Raw genomic sequence first — 21499 nt, forward strand, 5'->3', positions numbered from 1 at the left:
AATCCCTTCTCCAATTATGTGTGTAAACCTGAAATAACTCCAGTTAGTTCCATACAACCTGCAGTTAAATTCTTCAACTTCATTAAAAAAACACCTTAACTTCTTTCAGAGACTTGCATCAATTATTAAGCTGAGGCAGCAAGGGAAACCCAGTAAACCATTTATTTATATTTAAATAACAAAAAAATATTAAAACAGTGTGTCTTCATAAAGACCAAAAATATGTAGAGCACTACTTAATTGGGACATCTTACATGAGACGGATTTAAAGAGAGATGCATGATACTAGAGGATTTTGCTTAACAGAGTATCCCACAAATCAATTGGTACACTTAATTACATCTACAAATTGATTTTAAAATAAAAGAGGTCTGTATGACCTCTTTCTCCAGATAAACACACACTTCAGGAGTTTATTTCTGTTTTTAAAACATTATTACTGTTTGGTTTTCACATCAGAAAAGGTGCTATTTCTCTCACTTTTTCCTTAAGTCGTGGTTAGTTAATATCATATGCTTCAAGCCTTGCAACTGAAATCTTACTGAAAATTAAAGCAGTTTTACTCACTCTGTTCACATTTCTTATTTTGTTTATGGCTATTTAACTCTAATACTCAAAAAGCACTTCAGGAAAATAACCGTCAGAGAAAAGATTACTTCATTAAAAAGCCATTAGCTTTCACTCCCCTTCTTACACACAGGCACTATATAAAAGGTTTTGCAATAACTAAACTCAGTCTACAAACACCCTTCACGTGTCATGAATGCATGGGAACAGCTTATAGAGAGGTACAGTTCCTAACAGCACAGGTTCTTTCCCAGTCCATCTGTCTGCTTATATAGCACTCACTAGAACTTATCAGACAGTAATTCTACTTCATCCACATAACTATGATCAACACTATTTTGAAAAAATCATAATTTTCAAGCTGAAAGCCTCAGTGTCTAAGACTTAAGACATTCATACTATGTATTTATATAGAACTTGAGGTTTTTACGTTCCAAACTTTTTTGACTTAGAATCTATTTCCATGTATACGTGTCATAGGTCAATGTTTCTTAAATCACGCAAAAAAAAAAATTTAGAAAGGAGTGAGAATATATTATGGCTACTTTTCTATTCATGTATTGTGCTTAAGACACAACAAAACAGTATTTACAACACTTATAGCACATACTATGGAAAAGCTACTTACTTAATGAAATTTACAGAGGACTCCATCCCACAAACAACTTTTAGTATACTTTATTGCAAATATATTCACTATATCTGAATTCTCTCAGAATGGATCAAGATTCCCATCTTCTCTTGCAATATTGTAACTACTTCTGAAACACTGACACTTACAAAACTACATAAACGCCACAGTTCATTAGAAACTGCCATAATTTCACTGTCAGGTGAACTTGGTCTCTAACAGAAGACAAACTCAGAAGAGAGAGGAGAAAGACAGTCCTGTCCTCAACTGTCCACATATTAAATGGACGAGTATTATCAACAAGGACAATGAAATCACCTTTTAACCATTTAAAAAAAAAAAAACCCACACCCAAACAAAAACTACTACAGAAGGTAATGAAGACTCTTACCACTCTTTGAGTGTTTTCAGAATATAAATAGTTCACCGATTGCTACCTTCAGCTGTTGTTATACTCTTTCTAATGGAACCCTTGTTAATGAGACAGTTCACACCATTCCAAATTATGCAATAAAAACCTGCTGACTTTTGAATTCAAAGGAGTTATGCTCTCTCCTCAGACTGACCAGTTTCAAAATTACTTTGCATGTAACTTGGATTCAAATAGTGGTCTAAATGTGAAAGGTTCAGCCATGGAGTAGCCTATGGCCAAGTTCCTTGTTGTCTGAGGAGTCAAAAAAGAAAAAAAAAAAGCACGTGTTTTTAAAATAAGTTGGTTTTACCATTGTAGCAGTCCAACTCAGATTGCTTCTTTGGTCTCCTCCAAAAATAAACATTAATGGCTACTGCATAAAAGTATTCTGCTTAGAGACCAAATCTTTAAGCATTCTGCTTTACATACAGCCAAGTAATCTTGCAATTCTTTGAGCTGTAGGGGGACCATTAGTTTAATTATACTTACCTTCTCTATTTGTTTCCCAATCCCCATTTTCCTCTTCACTTTCTGGTGTTCTCTCCTTTGTAATTTTGATATCCTCCTTTTCTCTATGTCTTCCTCGTGAAGACTCTTTCTATAAAGGGAAAAATGCTGCATTAGAGTAAACAACTTTACTTTAAAAGGAGTCTGAAGAAGCAGGTATACTTTACATGGTATTTTGGCTGTTTCTTTTTTATAGTACAAAAAGCATTTTCCCCTTTAGCCTGTTGAACAAATACCTTCTTATATAAAAGAGACTCCACAGGCAACATGTTCTAATGCAATTTCATATAATCAGTACGCAAACAGCAGATGGGGAAAAGAGAAGAAAGGATTCATAAAATAAGAAGGTTTAAGGCAGGGCAAGAATCGAGCACGTATCAGAGAATAAAGTTTAAAACAGGAACCGAAAGAACAGATCAGGTTCTTAAGACCAGAAGTTTAATGAACATTTAAAGAGTGTAATTTTAACAGCTTGAGTAAGAGTTCTCAGCTGTAAATGAGAATATTTATATGCAAGGCAGATGAGCCTCAGAAGCTGAACCATTTAACTCTCCAGAGGAGGGGGGGGGGCAGGAAATAATAAAATAAAAAGAGACCCTTGGCTGGCAGAAGGAAGGGGGGGAAAAAAGTATAAAGCAACACATAGGAATCAAGTTTTGTTGATAGCTTTATATTTCAACTTTCACTGGCCCCGAGTTATTAGACAAGTCTAACTATTGCAGTAGCACCCATTTTGCATGTGGCAGACGGTCCTGTGGACACCTAAGGAAGCCAGAGACTCTTCTTACAGGAAAGAAGATAATTTCAAAAGGCAACTGAACCTGTACTGCTCTTCTCCCCCTGCTAAATTCCAGTAGTAAAGCTGCATAGTTGCATCATTGCTTCTGCTGAACTGACATTCTCTAAATAATCTACCTGGGCTCAAGTGGAGTACAGGACAAAGTTTTTTCACTATTTGCAAAAAAAGAACATTCAAGCTTAGAAGTATCTCAGGTGCATTTATTAAGTAGGAAACCAGAAAGGGCAAATAATGAAAGTCTGTCCCATATCCCTTTTGTTCTCACCTCCCATAGTGCCTTCTTTTGTCTTTTGGGGATTCTTCAGTGTTGATATGTAGGAACCTTTGTTTTTATGTCAAGAAAAGGAGATGCCTGAGAATTTCACTAGCTATTCCTTATTGGGACTTAGATCTTGACTTAATTTAAATCCTTAACGTCACCTTAGAAACACAGCAAGGAAATAACGTAACATTGTGGACAGTCACTCCCAAGTGTGGATAGTCACTCCCAAATTAGTAAAATTCAACTGTTCCTTTTTATTCAATAACAATGTTAAAATCTTATCTCTAGTCTAATGACATAAACAATGACAGAACAAGTACTGCATTTATTTTACCTAGTGAACTAAAACAAATGCTTCAATGCACAGTTACCTTCAAGCCTCCCATCTTGATGCATTCAGTATATCATATTCAAAGCCTTAGAAGGTTTGGAAAAAACTGACTGGTCGCTGTGTAACATGAAGGAACTCCACATTAAAGAACTAATTTGTGTCATGTTTAATTTAAAGCAGCTTGTAGAATAAGGAAAAAAAAGTCATTTTTTCTCCATTTCATGACAGTATCTCTAAACTGATGCACAAGATCCTAACCTATCAAGGCATGTTGGTTGCTGACATCAACTCCAGACAAGTCTACATATCAACTAAGCCATCATCACAACATGTACTAAAGTCATTTCAGTCTAAGAGCAAGAATTGTACTACGCTCCAAAGCAAGTTACTTTAAAAGAAAATTACTCTGATGAAATCTGAAAATCTGTACCTTTATCAACAAGCCTCTCCTGCAACCATTCTTTTTTTCCTTAGAGTATCTGAATTTTTCTAGACTGCCCTCCTTGAAGGCTGCATCTGTTCTATTAAACTGTGTACTTCTGCTACATACTCCAACTAATTCCTACAATATAAACATACAATAAACATGATTTCTTAAGTACAAATACTAGGTTCTATTAATTCAACACTATTTGTTACTAGCAAACTGAAATACGCATGTTCGGACATCCTCTATACGCCGAGTTCAAAAAACTTCTCAAAGCCAATTCCCCAAATAACTTGCCAGCAGAGAGCATGCAGATAAGTCAGAATGCTTCAAGACCAATTTAATAAGCCATGTTAAAAATACTACACAACCTGCATGTATCTCACCTACATCTCCAAACTTATACCCAAACGCAAGCATCTTGAAACAGCCTGTATTTTCTCCTTTCAGTGGAGAGATTCAGTAGTGGCACAATCATACTTCTACAGAAGAACTGAGAACAAAAACACCTATGAAAGGAATTTTATTGAATTACTGAATATAGGGGAAGGGAATAGACAATTTTTATGCAAGCATGCTATTTTACAAGTCAGGACAACTCGATCCAAGCCCGTTCATACACTAAATGACTTCAGTTTAGTTGTCAGGAAAAAGGATTCTGATGATATTGCATCTTGAAAAACAAATCTCAGTTTTGAAATAGAGTATATTTTCCTGGGGCACGCAAATCAAGAATTTAAGTTATGATGGTTTAGAACACATATTTGAATTTTCTCATTGAAAACTCTTCAACGTATTCCTTTTATTGTACTTGTTCCACTTACAATGCAGTTAATTCCCTCATACTATGGGGAGTAAATATTTCCCTCATATCCTTATAGACCTTCTTGTACTTTACACAGATTTGTTTTCACCTCTTCCTTAATAAGCCAAGAATAAAAAGTCAAACTCCTAAAGGCCAACAGCATGGCTTTTATTTGTACTTGAAGATGCTGTATCCACTTCAGCCACACTTGTAAACTACTTCTCTGCAGACTCTGAAAAAATGCCATTTACTAGATAAGAAACAATAAAAACTTTCATAATAATATAATTATTTACTAAAAACAAATATTGTAGATTATCCTAAGAGCAAATAACAACTTCATAGACTTTGTCTATGCTGTTTTCAGGTAAGTGCTCAAAGTTAAACTATTTACATGTGTTGAATTGATGATTACAGTTTAAAGTTGACATTCAGGAGAAATGCTACTTAAGAAAGGAAAAAAAATACATTATGGCTGAATTCTGTGAGATTTTATTTAATTTAATGTCTACTTAAGTTGAAGTTCCACACCCCATAAGATATGATCAGCATGCTACAGCACAAGACTTGATGTCTACTTGAATTAATTTCCTACTAAAGCCAGGAGAGTTTGGCCAAGCACAGGACTCATCCAGTCTGCAAAACATGCTTCTAGCCAAGAAGTGTTATTTTTGCCAAAACTGACGGAGAGAATATTTATAAGACTCTTACAACCTACAATTCTTACAAGGCAGGAGCTTCAGTTTCAGCCTCATCAGCACTTGTACATGCAGCAGCAATATAAACTAATTGAAAAGCACAGATTCCTTTAAATCTAGTATAAGCTATCATGTATTACAGCTAGAATCTTTTGGGCAAGCACAGTACTATTTTGCTCTAGGTATAATAACTTTATAGTGTAAACTACTACCACACTACACGAACATACAAGAAAATGAATCTGAAGTTTCCCTGAAATGAACAGGTATTGTTTCCATTTCAGAGATGGAAGACAATGCTGACTTCCATTTCTAGTGGAGATATTCAAAAGCCACAGTGACAAAAAGCACAGATATGAAAAAAAGTGATACACATGCCTTACAAAAACCTTTCCTAAATGCACATTAAGTTCTTCCCACTGTTTCTCCCAAATCACACACCCCTCCCAAGTAATATGTTAGATAATACTTCATATACTCCAATGTAACTGTCTTCTCATAATACAGAGAAAAATTCAACATAAAAATTTCCAACTAAATACAATAACGGCAAGAACCTTATCTAGTTATTTGTATAACAACTGATACACTAACATACAGTGCTGAAATAATTCTGAACACAAATCTGAGAAACACAGAAACAACTGAGTTCAATGTAGTTGTCCACGTAATGCAGCATATTGTCTCTGAAAATAATAGTACAAGACATGAAGAAATAATAAGGGATATATTCTATAAGCTGTACATATAGGAAGTTTCTTCCTAAATACATAGAGATTGTACTAGTTACCTTATGTCTCCAAAGAAAAAGAAATCTCTTCTAAAAAGATTTTATACTAGTTATACTGTCTCAACTTTTTGTGCAACCTATTCAGGTTTTTGACTGTATGTTCTGGTCATCAGGTAGAATTGTCATATATAACAAATAGCATTTCCCCTTGTCATTTTCAAATTTGCCACTCTTTCTACTAGGATAAAGTATGAATAGACGCATCTAATGTACATTCTCTCAACCATACATTATATGCATTCACCACATGTCCTTTCTTCTCTCCAGTCTCTCACCTCCTTGCCCATTCAAAAAGACCTTCGACTGTATTTTCTTGCATACAGGTGATCACAACCAAACAGCATTTCAAATAAAACTGGACCATGAACTTCTACAGCATAATATTGATCATTTTCTATTCCATTTTTATGTACCTGAGCGTTCGCTTCTACAACTGTGACTGCACTTTGAACAGATGGTTTCATTGAGCTGTCCACAATAACTTCTTTTTCTACTGGATGGTTTCAGTTACTTTTAAAATATTCATTCATGATTTTTTGTTTTAAATACTTTCTTCATTGTGCATTACCTTGCACTTGCCAACACCAAGTTTCATCTGCCATTGTACTGCCAAAAACTATCTTTCCCCAAACTCTGTGACATTCCTCAGACTTTAGTAATCTCAACTACTGTTTTCATATATTCTGCAAAGTTTTACATTGGGGATGTCCAACATTTTTTCCACATTCTTAAAAAGTTATAGCTCTTTAGATGAAGCACCATAGCATCCTCTGTAACTTCATCATTTGAAATTAATCTAAAGTTTTCCCCTTAGCTGGCTTCTAAACCTGACAATATTATACCTGCTATTCTTTGACTATCTATATGCCTCAAAAGCCTTGTTTCAAAAGTAGCTATTTAATGTTTCACCTGTATCAGACAGTTCTCTTAGCCGCTACTCTCCATTAAAGTTCCAGGCTAGTAGACTGGTGAAGCACAAATTTTGTCTGCAGGAACAGTGCTGCTCTTTTTTTTTTTTAAAACACAATTATGAAACTTTTTGTGGAACAAGCCACTTTCCGTTATTTCAAAACAAAGTTAAGATTTCTTATCCAGCTCCTCTGGTATCCCAAAAGCTTTAATAAGAGGTGGAAACATCAGGTATTCGATCTCCACCATAATAGTAGCTCTAATGATGGAGCAAGATTTTTGTTAGCAGTTCAGTCACTTCGGTCTTCTGTTCTTTTAGATATCCTGGTTCCTTGCAATGCAACTCTTGACGCCTGTCCCTCTTCATCTATTTGTTCCAGAATATTTTCTTTGGATATCCCGTATTTTGACAGTTGCCTCCATTCAACTAATACAAAAGCTCAGTGGCTTCCTAGCCTTCTGTTTTATGAGATTGAAGCAGAGTATTTTTTTCTCTGCAGTGTGCTTATCCTGTAAATAATTCTTTGGTACTTTTAACAGACCCACTAATTCTTCAATTCCTTTTGATTTCTGCTTCCAGTTCACCTTTACTTGGGGTTTAGTTGTTTAAGAATATTTTATTATTACATTAATAGAACACTATAAAAAAGCAGGGTTAACTAACCAAAAGTAAGAATGACATCAAAATTAGAGTTGTACCACGAGAGAAGAAGTTACAGTAAATTTTTAATAACGGTTGGAAAAAAACACTTTTCCCACCAACCATGTACTTAATAACTGAACAGTTTATTCAAACTATTCGAAAATAAACACATTTAAGTAGAAGAGTAAAAAGACTGAAAGTTTACACAAATTAACAGCAACTGAACACATGATTGGAAGGTAAGCCATTCTGATAATTTAATGATAGCAGCTGCTGTTGATTTCTTTACACCTGACATAAAATTTCATTTTACACAGCAAGTAGGAACAGACCAAGAGGAAAAAAAAGAATGCTGTTAATACCTGCAGAAGCAAAACTGATTTTTCACAAATAAAAACTTTTAATCATTATTCATATGAAGATGGTCTTAAAAAACATGACGCAAGAATACACTAGTGCTATTGTTACACAGGTGCAGGATCACACTACCAACTCTGTCCCTATTTGTTTGTAACATCAGGAACAGATAACACAATTTAAGTAAATTCTGATATTTGAGGGGTATAGAGTTGCAGAAAGAGGATTAGAAAATGAAAACAATAATGAATGAATTTTCTGCAAAATCCAAAAGTAAGCAGTTGGGATGGCTCACGAGTATGTGAGGAGGAAGGCGAAATGAACCAGCACAACAGTAACTGCATGGTCTCATCAAAAGCAAATTTGGGATGAACAACTGGAGTCAGGATGCATGTAAAAAATGGATATGAATAAGTGTTGGGGGAAAAACAGTGCATGATTGGAACAACTGTTAATACACTTTCTTGGTAATAATCGAAGAGTCTGCACTGTTATTAAATATCTGTTTATCAGTTTTTATAACATATTTTAGTCTACGGGATTTATAAAATCTTTGGGAACCAAAAGACCAGAAAGTGCTATAAAATTGCAAAATAATACAATTAAGACACTTCATAATAAAATATGCCACATGCTACATACAAAACGATCAGTTCATTAAAACATTTTAAATATTACAAGTCACCACAATCAGGTTTCTAGGACACACTGCCCAACTGCTACTGAGGGATTCTGGAGTTCTGCAAACTCCATTCTTACCCTAACAGGAGAGGATGATTCCTCTGTACTTCGTTTCTGTGGCTCTGCCTCAACGTCTTGACGTTTGTTCTTCATTCTTTCCCGAAGATCTCCAGTGGGTCTTTCTGGTGACCTGTATAATACAGAAACATAATATAACCAGTTCTATGGGACTATTTTTATACCAATACAATCTGTCTTGTAATCATTTTTTTAATCAGTATATACAGAAAGATCTAAACCTCCCACCAAGAAACAAAGTGAATTAATAAAAAAATATTCTGTTCTAATGGGCTTAAGCATTCTAAAAAACCAACTCTTTCAGAACATCAAGGAAGACTTGACTCTAAGAAGAAAAATTACTTGTATGTATATATGGCATGAGGCAGTTACCACTCTAGATCAGCTTCAGGTGATCCAATCCAGAACAAATCTTCTTTTTCTGACCATCATGTAAATGTGTTTCACAATCACTCCTACCAAGTCTTTCAATACATCTTTAGCCTTCTCCATATTCTAAGCTGCACCGATTTTAATATATATATATAATATATATTAAAAAATACAGTTAATGCCGAGTCAAACTACTGTAGACTAGCAATGATAGTCAGACAGAAGCACAACTCTGAATACAGATGAAGTCTGCAAGTGGAGATAACATGACCGAGGTGCCATCTTCCCATGACCTTGGTGAGACTGCCACACAAAAAAACACTGTTGCAAGACCATGCACCAGACATTCACTCTTGGAGGCCTCCTCCATTTTCCATCTTGCAGTAACATAATTATTTAATTATAAAACACTGGATGAACTCTACTAGTCATGTGACTTTAAGGTATATTTTCTGTAAAAGGTATTACTGTGATGTGGGAAGGGAGGGCAAACATCCTACACTACCACAAGACATCTATATAATTTTGTCACCTCTTAGTATGAATTCACAAGTTCATTTATCCCTTATGGGTTAAAAGAGAACAACTCTTGCATTCAAACAAGTTCTTAAGCAAAGGGGATGTAGGAGCTGCTTCAAATGATCTTTCAGTTCACGAAAACAAATTTTCTCTTCATATAAATCTGGCTTGATATTGAGTTTGGTACTTCTGTGATGGCTGCTAGCCATAATTACAGATTCTTCTCTGAAGTGGTTGTATTGGAAGTACTGCATCTGTACCTATCAGTTTACACTAAAGAATCATAAAGAGATACTGATGCTGCCTTAGTTGATTAGAAGAGTTATATGTAATATTTGAATAATGAAATTTGCATTTGTTTTGTTTTTCAGACTGAATTAGGGTTTCCATTTAGAAAGTGTTGTTTCTCCCATCCTTCCTCTCTCACATAATACACAAAGGGTAAACTGCCTTTCACAGTTTATGCATACATAAATCTAAATTAATATGATTTCATTTTCAACCTGTGCATATTTGAAAAACAGTAATTGGTTTCCACTTCCTCTTCTGCAATGTTATCTATATTTAATTCTTTAAACTGTATCATAAGGTTAAGTGTCAGGATCTAAGAAGAAAAAGACCAGTGACTTCTCTCATTTTTAAATGCATTTAATTCTTCATGAAGTTGTAAATACAGGTCAATCTAGATCAGAGGAAAGGTACAAAACAGTAGCGTGCTGCTTCTTTCAGCACTAAGAAATAGTATCCAGCATACAAAAATAAACAAGTTATCTTATTTGCATGCATGATTATATCATCTTTACAGTGTCTGGCTTTAGCAAAGGTTATGATTCAAGGTATTTTTTTTCCCCTCCCCCCATCTTCAAAAGATTTCTGAAGCATTCCAACCATCAGCTACCTCAACAAATAAACTGTCTTTCAACATTAAAGTGGCAATTCAATGCCTTAATTTTTAATAATATTTCAGCTATGGCACAAAGGATTTGGATTTGTGAAACTGAAAATTAATTTAAAAGGCAAAAAGATTATAGATAACGTACTAATAACATTGTTCCTCAAGAGGAGCAATTTCAGGAAAAACCCCAGTAGCTGAAGGAGAAAGCAAGAGAACTTACACTGAATGCAGCTCATGTACTTTCTAGAGATGCCTGATATCTTAATACTTTTTTTTTTAAAAGCTATATGCTGGAGTGAAAAAACATCCAAACCATTTCACCCTCAATTAAAACCTTTTTCAGTATGGGAAGGAAGAAAAAACTTATTTTGTTAAAACATTATTCAAATCTACTTAAATATTACACAAGTTATCAAGAATCACAGAAATTAAAAAAGCTATAGCTTCAGGGTTGAGGTTTGTTGGTGGGGTTTTTTGCTTGGTTTTGTTGTTTTGGGTTTGGGGGGTTTTTTCAGCTTTAGGAGAACACTGGAGTGAAGTCACGGCAACCATCCTACCCCTCCTTCCCAAAAAGCATCATAACCCCCCAAAAAGTCTAATAAAATAAGACTGAAAAATTGTCAAATTTTAAGAAATAATTACTCAGGAAGCTGTGACTGTTTTCAGATACTTTGGCTTAATGCACAGAAAAACAAGTTGGTCTACTAGCTGATTTTTCTTTCAGATGTACCGCAATTTTACACAATGGCTTCTTTTCTACATAACTTTCCCCCCGCTCCCCCTCCAAAAGGGATCTTTGGTTATTCCAGGTAATGCACACTGCTGAATTTCAACAGATAACTACAATTTTACCTCTACAGTTTAAGATGATGTGGCTAGACTGCAACTGGTAGAACCTTTCACACAAAAGACTCCACAGAATTATCCCTGTACACTGAAAGAAGAAAACTACTCAATGAAAAATTTCTCTTTAATGACTTAATATTTTGTGCTGGGCCCAATTTTGTGCTGGGCCATTTTAAATAAGGCCTAAAATGCAGAATTTAATAATTTCAAATTTTAAGCAGTGCAGTTAAGTGATTTTAAACAGCATTACTTCCTGCAACAGTTCAGTTCTCCATATTCAGCGGCTCAGTTAGGAAATGCACATTCATAACAGTGCCTCCATTTGCTTCTGTACCTCATACAGCGTCAGGAACAACTACCTAGCAACAGGCACACATTACACCACACCTTTCTGAGAATATCTGTGTGTATGTGTGTGTGTGTGTGCACAAATGCGTGTATAGGCAGATGACAATTATTATGTACAATGTATATATTATAATTGAATGCTCATGAAACATTGTCCCGTTTTTCAGCTTCCCATACAACAATATTTGAACCTTGCAAAATCCATACGTTCTTACCTAATATTACCACTGGTTTAGTTTTTAAATCCAGTGTAACGATCCAGAATGAAGAGGATCAGACAGGCTAAGAGAGGGATGCTATGATGGCATAGATCCTGACAACAGTATAAAAGAACCAGCAGGAAGCTGCCAAGCAACTAACCAACAATCTATGAGTGGAGCAAGAGAGCAAAATTCCTTGTGGGACAGCATGTTTACACGCAGCTCTCTCCTTGATAGCTTCTCCTTACTTCAGATGCCTGGAAGACTGGCAGGTCTATTACTGAATTCTTAATATCCTCATCAGGAAAGCTTTGTATGTAAAAACATGCTAGGTTTTATTTTTATAACAGCAAGGTTAAAATTCATGCGTGAGAGGCAGCATTAATGCTGAAATGGAGTTATAATGAAACTAGATTTAAGAGTCTTTTTCACACTTTAGAATCAAGTTTTCCTACTGTCTGGTGATGTTCAGAACTATGGGAGGCATTATGGTCAGATAAAACCATTAACAATGATATTTATTTCAGACAGGTATGAAATTGAAGGGGCAAGACAGAAAGGCAACAAGACGTGCTTTGTCCTACCAAACTGCTTGCAAAGCAGACAAAAATACTTCACCAGCAGGCCTGGCTGAACACACATAGACATGCCGCCATTATGCTGTCCCAGCTACTTCAACAAGAGTACTTGCTTGAACTGAACTGATGTGGAAGCAGCATTAGCTTGGCTTGCAAGAAGCCAATAAAGTTGCATTCAAAATACCTGGATAAAATTTATAAAAATCTCTGTAATGTTAAATGGCATGAAAACACCAACATTTTATTATGTACATAAAACAGCTTTTTCTGTGCCTGGCCAAGAGCTATCAGTAGAAACTTCTGAAGACAGGCATACCTTTTTCATTTGTCTGTTTTGGGGGGTGTGTGTGTGGGTAAGTAGGGACTTCCTCCCCCTCTTTATTTTTAAGAACACCTTTATTAAATGTTGAATGTATCAGGCAACTAAGCAGCAAGATTTGTCCTTTGACTTTTTCATATAGTCCTAGTAAGAAAAAGTTAGCAATAAAAAGAAGTAAATCAACATTATTCTTAAATGTCAGTGGCAACAGTGAAGCAGAAACATAGCTTTAATCATTAAAATAAATGTCACTTTTCTTCAAATGACCAAGCAGAACTACGCACTGAGTGTTCCAAACACTGAAAGCAAGGAGAAAGTGACATTGTAACAGTTTTAAAATTTAATCTCTACCAGTAAATCATTCCTTTTTCCCATTTGGAACATTCAGTACAGAACAGAGTAAAATCTTTTACACACCAAAAGAAACATTAAACTCAGTGACATATTTTGTATCCCAGCTGCTACCACCATAGAAGCAATGGAAGATCAAACAAGCAAAGTCAAGATCATCCTGAGAGTATGCCACAGGAACAGGAAAAAGAACCAGAAACAGAACCCTAAACTCATGCCAACCTTCCTGTTGTTGCTTTATACTTTGATGCTTCAGTGTGCCCGTCCATAATCTAGAGGTAACATTGACATTACTGTAGCATTACAAAGCACAGTTGTTCATAAAATGTGAAGCCTTCATACAGAGAGGTACTATACTAAAACTATACTATCTTTTTGTCCTTTATAGCAAGAATATTACAAACTTACTTCCACATTTAGTTTCAGTTAAGTAAGGTGCTATGCCAAACAAAGGACAGTCGAAAAAACCAGCATTTTTAAACTATAGTAACATATGAAGAGGCAGATAATAAAAAATATTCTCTTGTGAAAAATGAAATAACTTTTTGGATCTCCTCCTATGATACAGGACATTTGTTCTATAACTGACACAAAGTCAAAACTATGTTTTGAAGAGAAGTGTTTTCTCACAACAGGAGAGAAAGGATAGACACCTTATTCATCAAGCAATATAGCGAAGGCAGAAGGGCTGCAAGTATGTAAGTACTGCTGTAAGTAGTTGCAAAACAGCATTTTAGTAAAGGACAGAAAGGCATATCAGAAGCTGCAGTGACGCTATGCAAGAAAAAAAATGTACTAAGGTACTCGAACTTCCCATTCCAAGTAATATAAGAAGTTAATCTGCACCCAGCGGACTCCATTCATTTTTTAAAGCTACATACACACAAAAATCCTGGGAAAACCCACTGCAAGTTGCCAAATTAATTGTTTTGAGCAGCTTCACAATGCAATTGGTTATTGATAAAACATACCATTAGGCACACCACAGCATTTCACTTAAAAAAAAATAAAACAAAAAACAGAAGACATAGTTGCAAAAGCTATTTTCCTACAGCATGTGAAGAATTCAAAGTGAGTTCTTGATTTACCTTCTATAACTGCTGCTATAGCCTTTACCTCGTGGTGAAGGGCCATGTACGAATCTACATGTGTTCCCATAGAGGCAGTTGCCAGTCTTCAGCCAGTTACGGCACTGTGTCTAAGAGACAGACATTACTGGGTGAATTTCACACTCATTTCTGGAAATACCATTGGTGTGAGTGTGGCAGAACAAACAAATGACTCACATTAACTCCCACTTATCTGTAATTTCTGTCCACCAGTAATATAACTAATTTAAAAAAAAAAAATCAACAATGAGCATCAGGTCTGGCAGAGAAAAATTTAGGTTGGTGGAAATACTATTAATATGTACAGCACTACTGCTCATCTCCAGAAGCTGGGACAACACACGTTATTTGAAAATTCTAGTATTAGTATGTTGAACATCCATGCGTTAAGGAGTTCTTTTCACCTTTACTAACATCAGTGACATCTGAGTATTTGGTACTTGTGAGCTACTCTTTCCCACCACCTAAATCCTGGAAAAGAAGATGCCAGGGTGGGGAAGAAAAAAAGAACACTTTTACAACTCACCTCTGCAGTACTTCCAGTGCTGGGTCCAAGCCTTTCAAACACACTGGGTCTTCGGGATGTGCTATCGGATATGGTCTTGGTATTTTCCACTGTGACCTTCCTTCTAATTTTTGACATTTTGTACTACTTCAACCAAAAAAAAAAGCAAAACGGTAAAATCCTTCAGTTTGGGGCTATTGACACTGAACTCACACGAATGAAATAGTATGATATACGTTGTAAGAGTTGCTGCAGAGGTGATGAAGAAAGAAAAAGAAGTCATAAATGAGTGAAATGTATCTAATAACAAGGAAAGGCTCTGATTTGAACTAGTCAGCTGAACACCAGTAATGATAATTTTTCATTTTATTTTATGACCTGCTTTGGATTCTTCAGCTGCCCTTTGGGAAAGATGATATGACATGTTATTCATTTAGGTAGCAAACACCACACAGAACAAATGCTTTCCTTCGTCATGTATTTTTTGTGCATGAACTCAAGTGACTTCAAGTGAAAAACCTTTAATGTTACTTCACCAACCTCTCAGAAACAGGTTCTGACCACTAAAAATGGCTCCCATTTTCAGAAACAAATCTCCAAAAATGAGAGCTCCTTTTTCCCCCCGCTTTGTTGTGTGTGACAACCTACTGAAAATCACCTTGATATCATCCACAGTCTGTGTTTGTTACTGGTCTGTATGCTACAACTATTTGGAACCACCTGAGTTTAGAAAAAAACAAAAAACCCACAACAGTGATACATTTCTTAAGCTTCTCAAGAAGTAACTCCTTTTCATTAAGAAAAACAGATTTTAAAGCAAATACAGCATAAGTTTGACAAATAAGAAGTCACAATTTATCTTACCTGAGAAAGGAAGGAGTTATTGAACACAGAAAGAAAACCATTTAAAAAAAAAAAAAAAGATACATATTTAGCACTAGAGATAGGTTGTAGAAAAAGGGCAAAATAGGCTCCAAAAACTATTGTCCATTCTTTAAATGCTACTTGATCTACAAAGAAATAAATTCCATTTGGATAAATCTGGCAGTCGCTGGACAAATTATATACAGCTCAAAAAACCACCTCTTTGTTGTATTGCAAAGTGTCATCATTCTAGAGCTTGTTAGTCAGTATACCACGATTAGCCAAACACTAATCTCCTACCCTTCTGCTGTCTCTTCTGCTCCTATCCATGTGTCACTGCATTTAGAACACACACACTTAAGCTAATTTCTCATACACAAACAGGTTACAAATGACACAAAGCTCATCCATACAGTCAGAATAATACAAATTTAAACTAACACCCACCAGACTGGATTAATACAAATTTTCACTGATCTGATCAGCAATATTTTCCCATAGCATTCAGATTGTAAGGTCCCCTTCTACAGCAAAAAAAATTTATAATGTATAAATGCAGACAAATGTACATAAAACGTAATACTGCTGTAACTTATATTTTACACTCGATACTTTGATAATACCTGGTTTTCTCCCTTGTACCTTGGTGAAACCTCATTATCTGGATCCTATGGTTACTTCAATGACAAGACTTCCCTAGAAGACTGACACCTGTGCACTTTCTACAAACAAAATTCTGTGCTGAAGATCTTGCTAAGCACTTTAGCTCCTTTATAAACAACAGAAGAAAGCTTACACTATGCACCTGAGAGATTTCTCAGCTCAGCTCTAGTGACTACTTCTCCAAGCCTTTGATTATCTGAATAATTGTATCTCATGAGTAAGGTTCAGATAACCAAGACGTTAACCAAGATGCTCAGAGAGGGTAGTAGTTAACCATGTGGTGTATACCAGACATAAAAAACAATGGTTAACATCAATTAGTGGAAGCAGACAGCAAAACAGTAGAATTTGCCAGTAGTAGGAAATTATTTGGGTTAGTAAAAACTGGAGAATAGAGATTTCCAGAAAGATCTAATTGAGTTAGAAAACTGAGTAATACAACAGCAAATGAAATGCAAATAAATATAATGTAATGCACACAAGGAGAAATGATTTTATCTAAATACTCGATGAGTTCAAATTAGTCCAGTCTTCTGAGAAAAATAATTAGGAGTCATTGTGGACAGCTCAATGTGCAGCAATAGTTATAAAGTCTGACAGGATAAACCATTAAAGTTAGAAAGCAAAACAATACCACATCTCACCTAGCTGAGCACCCTTCCATTTCAGGACTGTTTCCCACTGTATTTCAGCAAAAAACCCCACTAATTTGTAAGGTTTCATGCAGCTACACCCTTTAATAGAGGACACAAAAATTGACTGACATATGCAAAAGTATTTTTAGTAAGACGATCATATACCAAATACTGAATTTAGTTTAAATATTTACAGTAAAAAGAGCCATATCTGAAATAAAAAGGGTTAGAAGAACGGCACTGGCAATGGCATAGGGAGAGGGTTCAACACATGAAGGACATAAAATGAGTGCATCTAATACATAAGTACAGTACACACTGACATGATAGCAGTATACAAATACAAAAAATGTACATTCATTTTGCCTCCTAATTTGAATGTCCTTTTATTTTCAAAGAAACAGAGGCAAAACATCTTTTTTTAAATGTTACTTTTAACCCAGCAAATAGTACCTTCTTGGAATTAACTTCTATAGGAAGTTATGATGATGACTAGGCTTAAAAGGATAGTTATAAACATGGAGAAGATGAAGGGGGTAATACCATCATAACTGAACAGGTAACTTCATTCCAACTACCTATTTCCACATATTTTGGCTGATAATTTCCTATAAGGAAATTAAGAGAACACCATCCAACCCTGAATCTTCTAAGGTTTGTAAAACCCCCTATTTTAAATAAAATAAAATCTTGGAATGTGAAATAAAAAAATGTACTATTTCAGGTAGCATTCTGTCAATTCTATCCTTACATTCTGGCCCATATCCACCAGTTTGCAATTAAGAACAGATACTTTATTAACAGAAGAGATATTTCACAAGAAATTATTCTACGCAAACAAAAACAGCATGCTGTGACTGCACAGCATATTACTTTCTGTATGCACATACTATCACATGAGGGTCTAACTCCTGCAATCAGAACTGCATGAGATTTCACCATTGAGTGAATATAGCCGTTATATAGGCTGCAGGATTAGAATCCAGACACATTATTGAGAGGCAAACTGCAGAATTTTCACTATGTCAAACATTACATTTGAGAGACTGTATCTGAAAATGCAGTCAGTCCCATTTTCATTCTTCAAAGACCAACCAAGTTGGAAAAACAGACACTATTAAAACAATATTGCAGTTTAAATCTCAGATGCATAATGGCAGTTTTATATTACTGACAAGCTTCCTTGCTTATAAACAAGTACTGTGAGGGGAAAAAAATTAAGTGCTTCATTTCCAAATTTTTCAGATTGCACATTAATGCATAATCAATAACAATTTAAATGGAACATCCTATAAAAATTCCCATAACTTGCTCAATTCTCCCACATTTTCATCTTACGTTGCTTTACCCTGGCTGATCACAGTCCTGCTATCCATCCCACACTGACAAACAGTGCAATGATTTTCCTTTCCATCAAACGCCTGTGTCTCTGAACTACCATCTCCTTATCAAACACTCACATGGATGAGACTGCACTGAGTATCAGTGTGGACTGAGCCTTGAGCATTCAAATTTCAACATTTCAAATAATTACTACTATGATATATTTTTTTAAAAGTTTCTAAGTAGAAAATGATGTACTTCTCTATTTCAGGTACATGACATTGCAATGCTAAATCTACTTAGGCGCACTGAAGTGTCTACAACTTCTGAAACAGCTTCCTACCGCTAAGTGAAATTACCTTTATACTCCTAAAATAAATTCTATAGCTAAGGTTTTAACTGTAAAGTATCACTTTTCCATACATAAATAAGATCAACGGGAATCTTTAATAATAAATTAGAAATATTTTAACACTACGACAACTTACTCACAGATGCATCTAGGTTATTCTTTAAACGGAGTAACCTTTCCAGGGCGAGAGACAATCTGTTAATGACATTAAATATACTACCATTTGAAGTAAAATATATCTCAGAGTGTTACTTAATGAATAAATCTAAAATGTAGACAGACTTGAGAGAAGTGAGTATACCTAGTGGGCACTAACCAAGTAACTGAAATCAATGAAGCATGATATGATTGACACAATATTTGGTGAAATTCTGTATGTTTATTATCAGTACTCCTGCATTTTGGTGTCAAACATGCTTAACATTTTTCTTCAATAGAAATATGATATTACATAAGCCACAATCAAGAGAAACACTTCTGAAACACCCGCTCTTCTGTTAGAAAAACTCAGTCCAGTCCTCTGCAAAAATTAATCCTGCTTCTACAGGAAAACTAGAAACTGATATGTTACAGAACAAAAGCAGAGTTCACAAAAAACTATAAGGAGATAAAATCTCTTTAAGAAGTCCAAGACCTCACTAGCAAGCATGTCAATGTCTGTGCATGCATACATGCACACCACACACAGGCTAAACATCATGTCACTTAAGAAAATCCTACCTGTGAAGTGATAAATAATATGCCATTTAAAATAACAAGCAAAATTTTAATTTTAAAATCCTACAGAAGTTCAGATACAAGCTGATTATAACACTCTAGGATAAACTAATATACCTGTTGACAAATAAATAACAGCTTAGAAAGAGGAAAATGTCAGTGCTTCCCTTCACTTTTCCAAATGAAGAGCTTTTACCTGAAAAGGTTTTGTTTCTGATTACAATGTTAATGTTTCCATGTCACAATACTAATAAAATAGTGATATTTGAAGGAGCTCCACAAGTTTACTACCTAAAAGTAATGCTAAAAATAGTAAAACGTGTTGTTAACCAACTTTCAAAAAATAGTCAAATACTGGTTGCACATTTATGCAATGTCAGTCTAGCACTCTTCAACTCACACAAAGAAGCCTGTTTGACAGAAAACTAGAAATTATTCCAAGTTTACTTTAACAACTCCATGCTGTTAACCCATCACCATATTAATTTGAACCTATCCCTATAATTTAACATATGGTATTTCTCCATTAGTAGTGATAAGCAACTGCTAATTATGTTTTCACAAGTCTAAAATCATGGTTGGCTTTCTACATGTAAATAAATAAATTAAAACATCAGGCCCTAATATAACAAAAGTAAGTATACAGCATTCCATATCTTGTCTAACAAAGTCCTCGTACTCAAAGAAGATGTTTCACCAGACTAAGGGACAGTCTATGCAGACTGGTGTGGACAGATCCAAGCTCACTCAGCCTTCCTATCAAGTTTGTTGGACACAGGTTATCTCTAATCTGTAAACTGGATCACCACATTAGCATGTTGTTACACTCGAGCAAACATGCAGAGAAGCAGGGTGTATTATCTTGGGCACAGTCACATATGGCCATACTTCTTTAATTTTCAGACACACTCAGTTCATGGGCTGAGTCTGTCCACTCCTGTCTGCACAGAGGCACTGTAAGTGTTTCACCACCAGAGCAAGATCCCTTAAGGTCCTGCTAACCCACTATCTGTTACAATCTGTTCTTCAAACAGTCTTGCAGAAGGTCGACAAGAAATCAATGGTGGAGGGAGAATCCAGCAGAGAAGTCAAAGGTGAGGACCTAAGCAGACCTAACCCAACATGCCCTGTCTACAAGTTCTGGAAGGGATGGGAGTTAGCTGCAGCCACTATCTAAAGAAATGGTGATGAGTGAATTTATACGAGCGAAATTAGTAGTTCCTCTAAGCGCATAAAGCAGAAACAATTTTACTGCCAGAAAGTGGGAGAAGAGCCCCATTAAAGAGGAAAAAACCCCACGAAGAGGGAAGATCCAAGTATCTGGGAGGCAGACTCCAGCCCGGCCACCGACTGATGGAACTGCACCCCGAGCAAACGGCTGGATGGGCCGGCACCGCCAGGCACTCACCCGCGGCCCCCCGGCAGGCCACCCCAGCCCTCTCGGCCGCGACCCCCTCCTCGGGGAGCCCCCAGGGCGCCCCCAGCCTCGCACCGTGCTGGGCTGCCGGCGCGGGGGGGGGAGCGCGGCCCTTCCCGGCGGCGCAGCTCCGAAGGCCGAGCGCCCCCGAGCCCCGCCGCCGCCGGTCCCCGAGGCCAGGCCAGGCCAGGGCGACGGGAAAGGGGCGCAGGGCCCGCCCCGCCCCCTCCCGCCTCTCCTCCCCTCACGGCCCTCCCCCTCCCTCTCCCCCTCCCTCCGCGCCCCCGGCCGCACTCACCTGCTCCTTCCGCTGCCGCGCCGCTCCCCGCCGCCTCCTCCGCCGCCGCCCGGGGCGGAGAGGGTGGGAGGGGGCGAGGGGGGAGTCCGTCCTCCCGGGCCTGAGCGCGGAGCGACACGGAGAGGAAGACGAGGAGCGCCAGCCGCTCCCGCAGCCCAACGCCGCCCGCCGCTCCCGCCCTGCGCCCGCGCGCCAGGGCCGCTGGGTAACCGCCGCCGCCACCGCCGCGCGCGCCCTTCCCGGCGGCCCTCGCGCCGCCCCCCGCGCCGCCGCTGGTGATGACGTCAAAGG

The 21499-nt window shown here is 36.9% G+C and overlaps 1 protein-coding gene across 7 annotated transcripts in view; it reads right to left on the reverse strand.

Moving 5' to 3' along the window:
• Positions 1 to 21471, reverse strand: part of ZC3H13 (zinc finger CCCH-type containing 13) — a 51646-nt gene extending 30175 nt beyond the window's left edge. For 2 of the 7 annotated variants that reach the window (XM_072850188.1, XM_072850187.1), the window contains exons 1-5: positions 21209 to 21346; positions 14961 to 15086; positions 14414 to 14523; positions 8898 to 9009; positions 2100 to 2208 (exon numbers count right to left, since the gene is read on the reverse strand). In XM_072850188.1, the coding sequence (XP_072706289.1) occupies positions 2100 to 2208; positions 8898 to 9009; positions 14414 to 14523; positions 14961 to 15077 (448 nt within the window). In that variant the 5' untranslated portion in view covers positions 15078 to 15086; positions 21209 to 21346. Of the gene's footprint in view, positions 1 to 2099; positions 2209 to 8897; positions 9010 to 12971; positions 13094 to 14413; positions 14524 to 14960; positions 15087 to 21208 lie in introns of those variants that run through there. The other 5 variants (XM_072850190.1, XM_072850191.1, XM_072850189.1 and 2 more) reach the window with 5 other exon arrangements.
• Positions 21472 to 21499: the final 28 nt, after the last annotated feature.

This window comes from Ciconia boyciana, chromosome 1 (assembly GCF_034638445.1).
Source record: "Ciconia boyciana chromosome 1, ASM3463844v1, whole genome shotgun sequence".
Lineage (NCBI taxonomy): Eukaryota > Metazoa > Chordata > Aves > Ciconiiformes > Ciconiidae > Ciconia > Ciconia boyciana.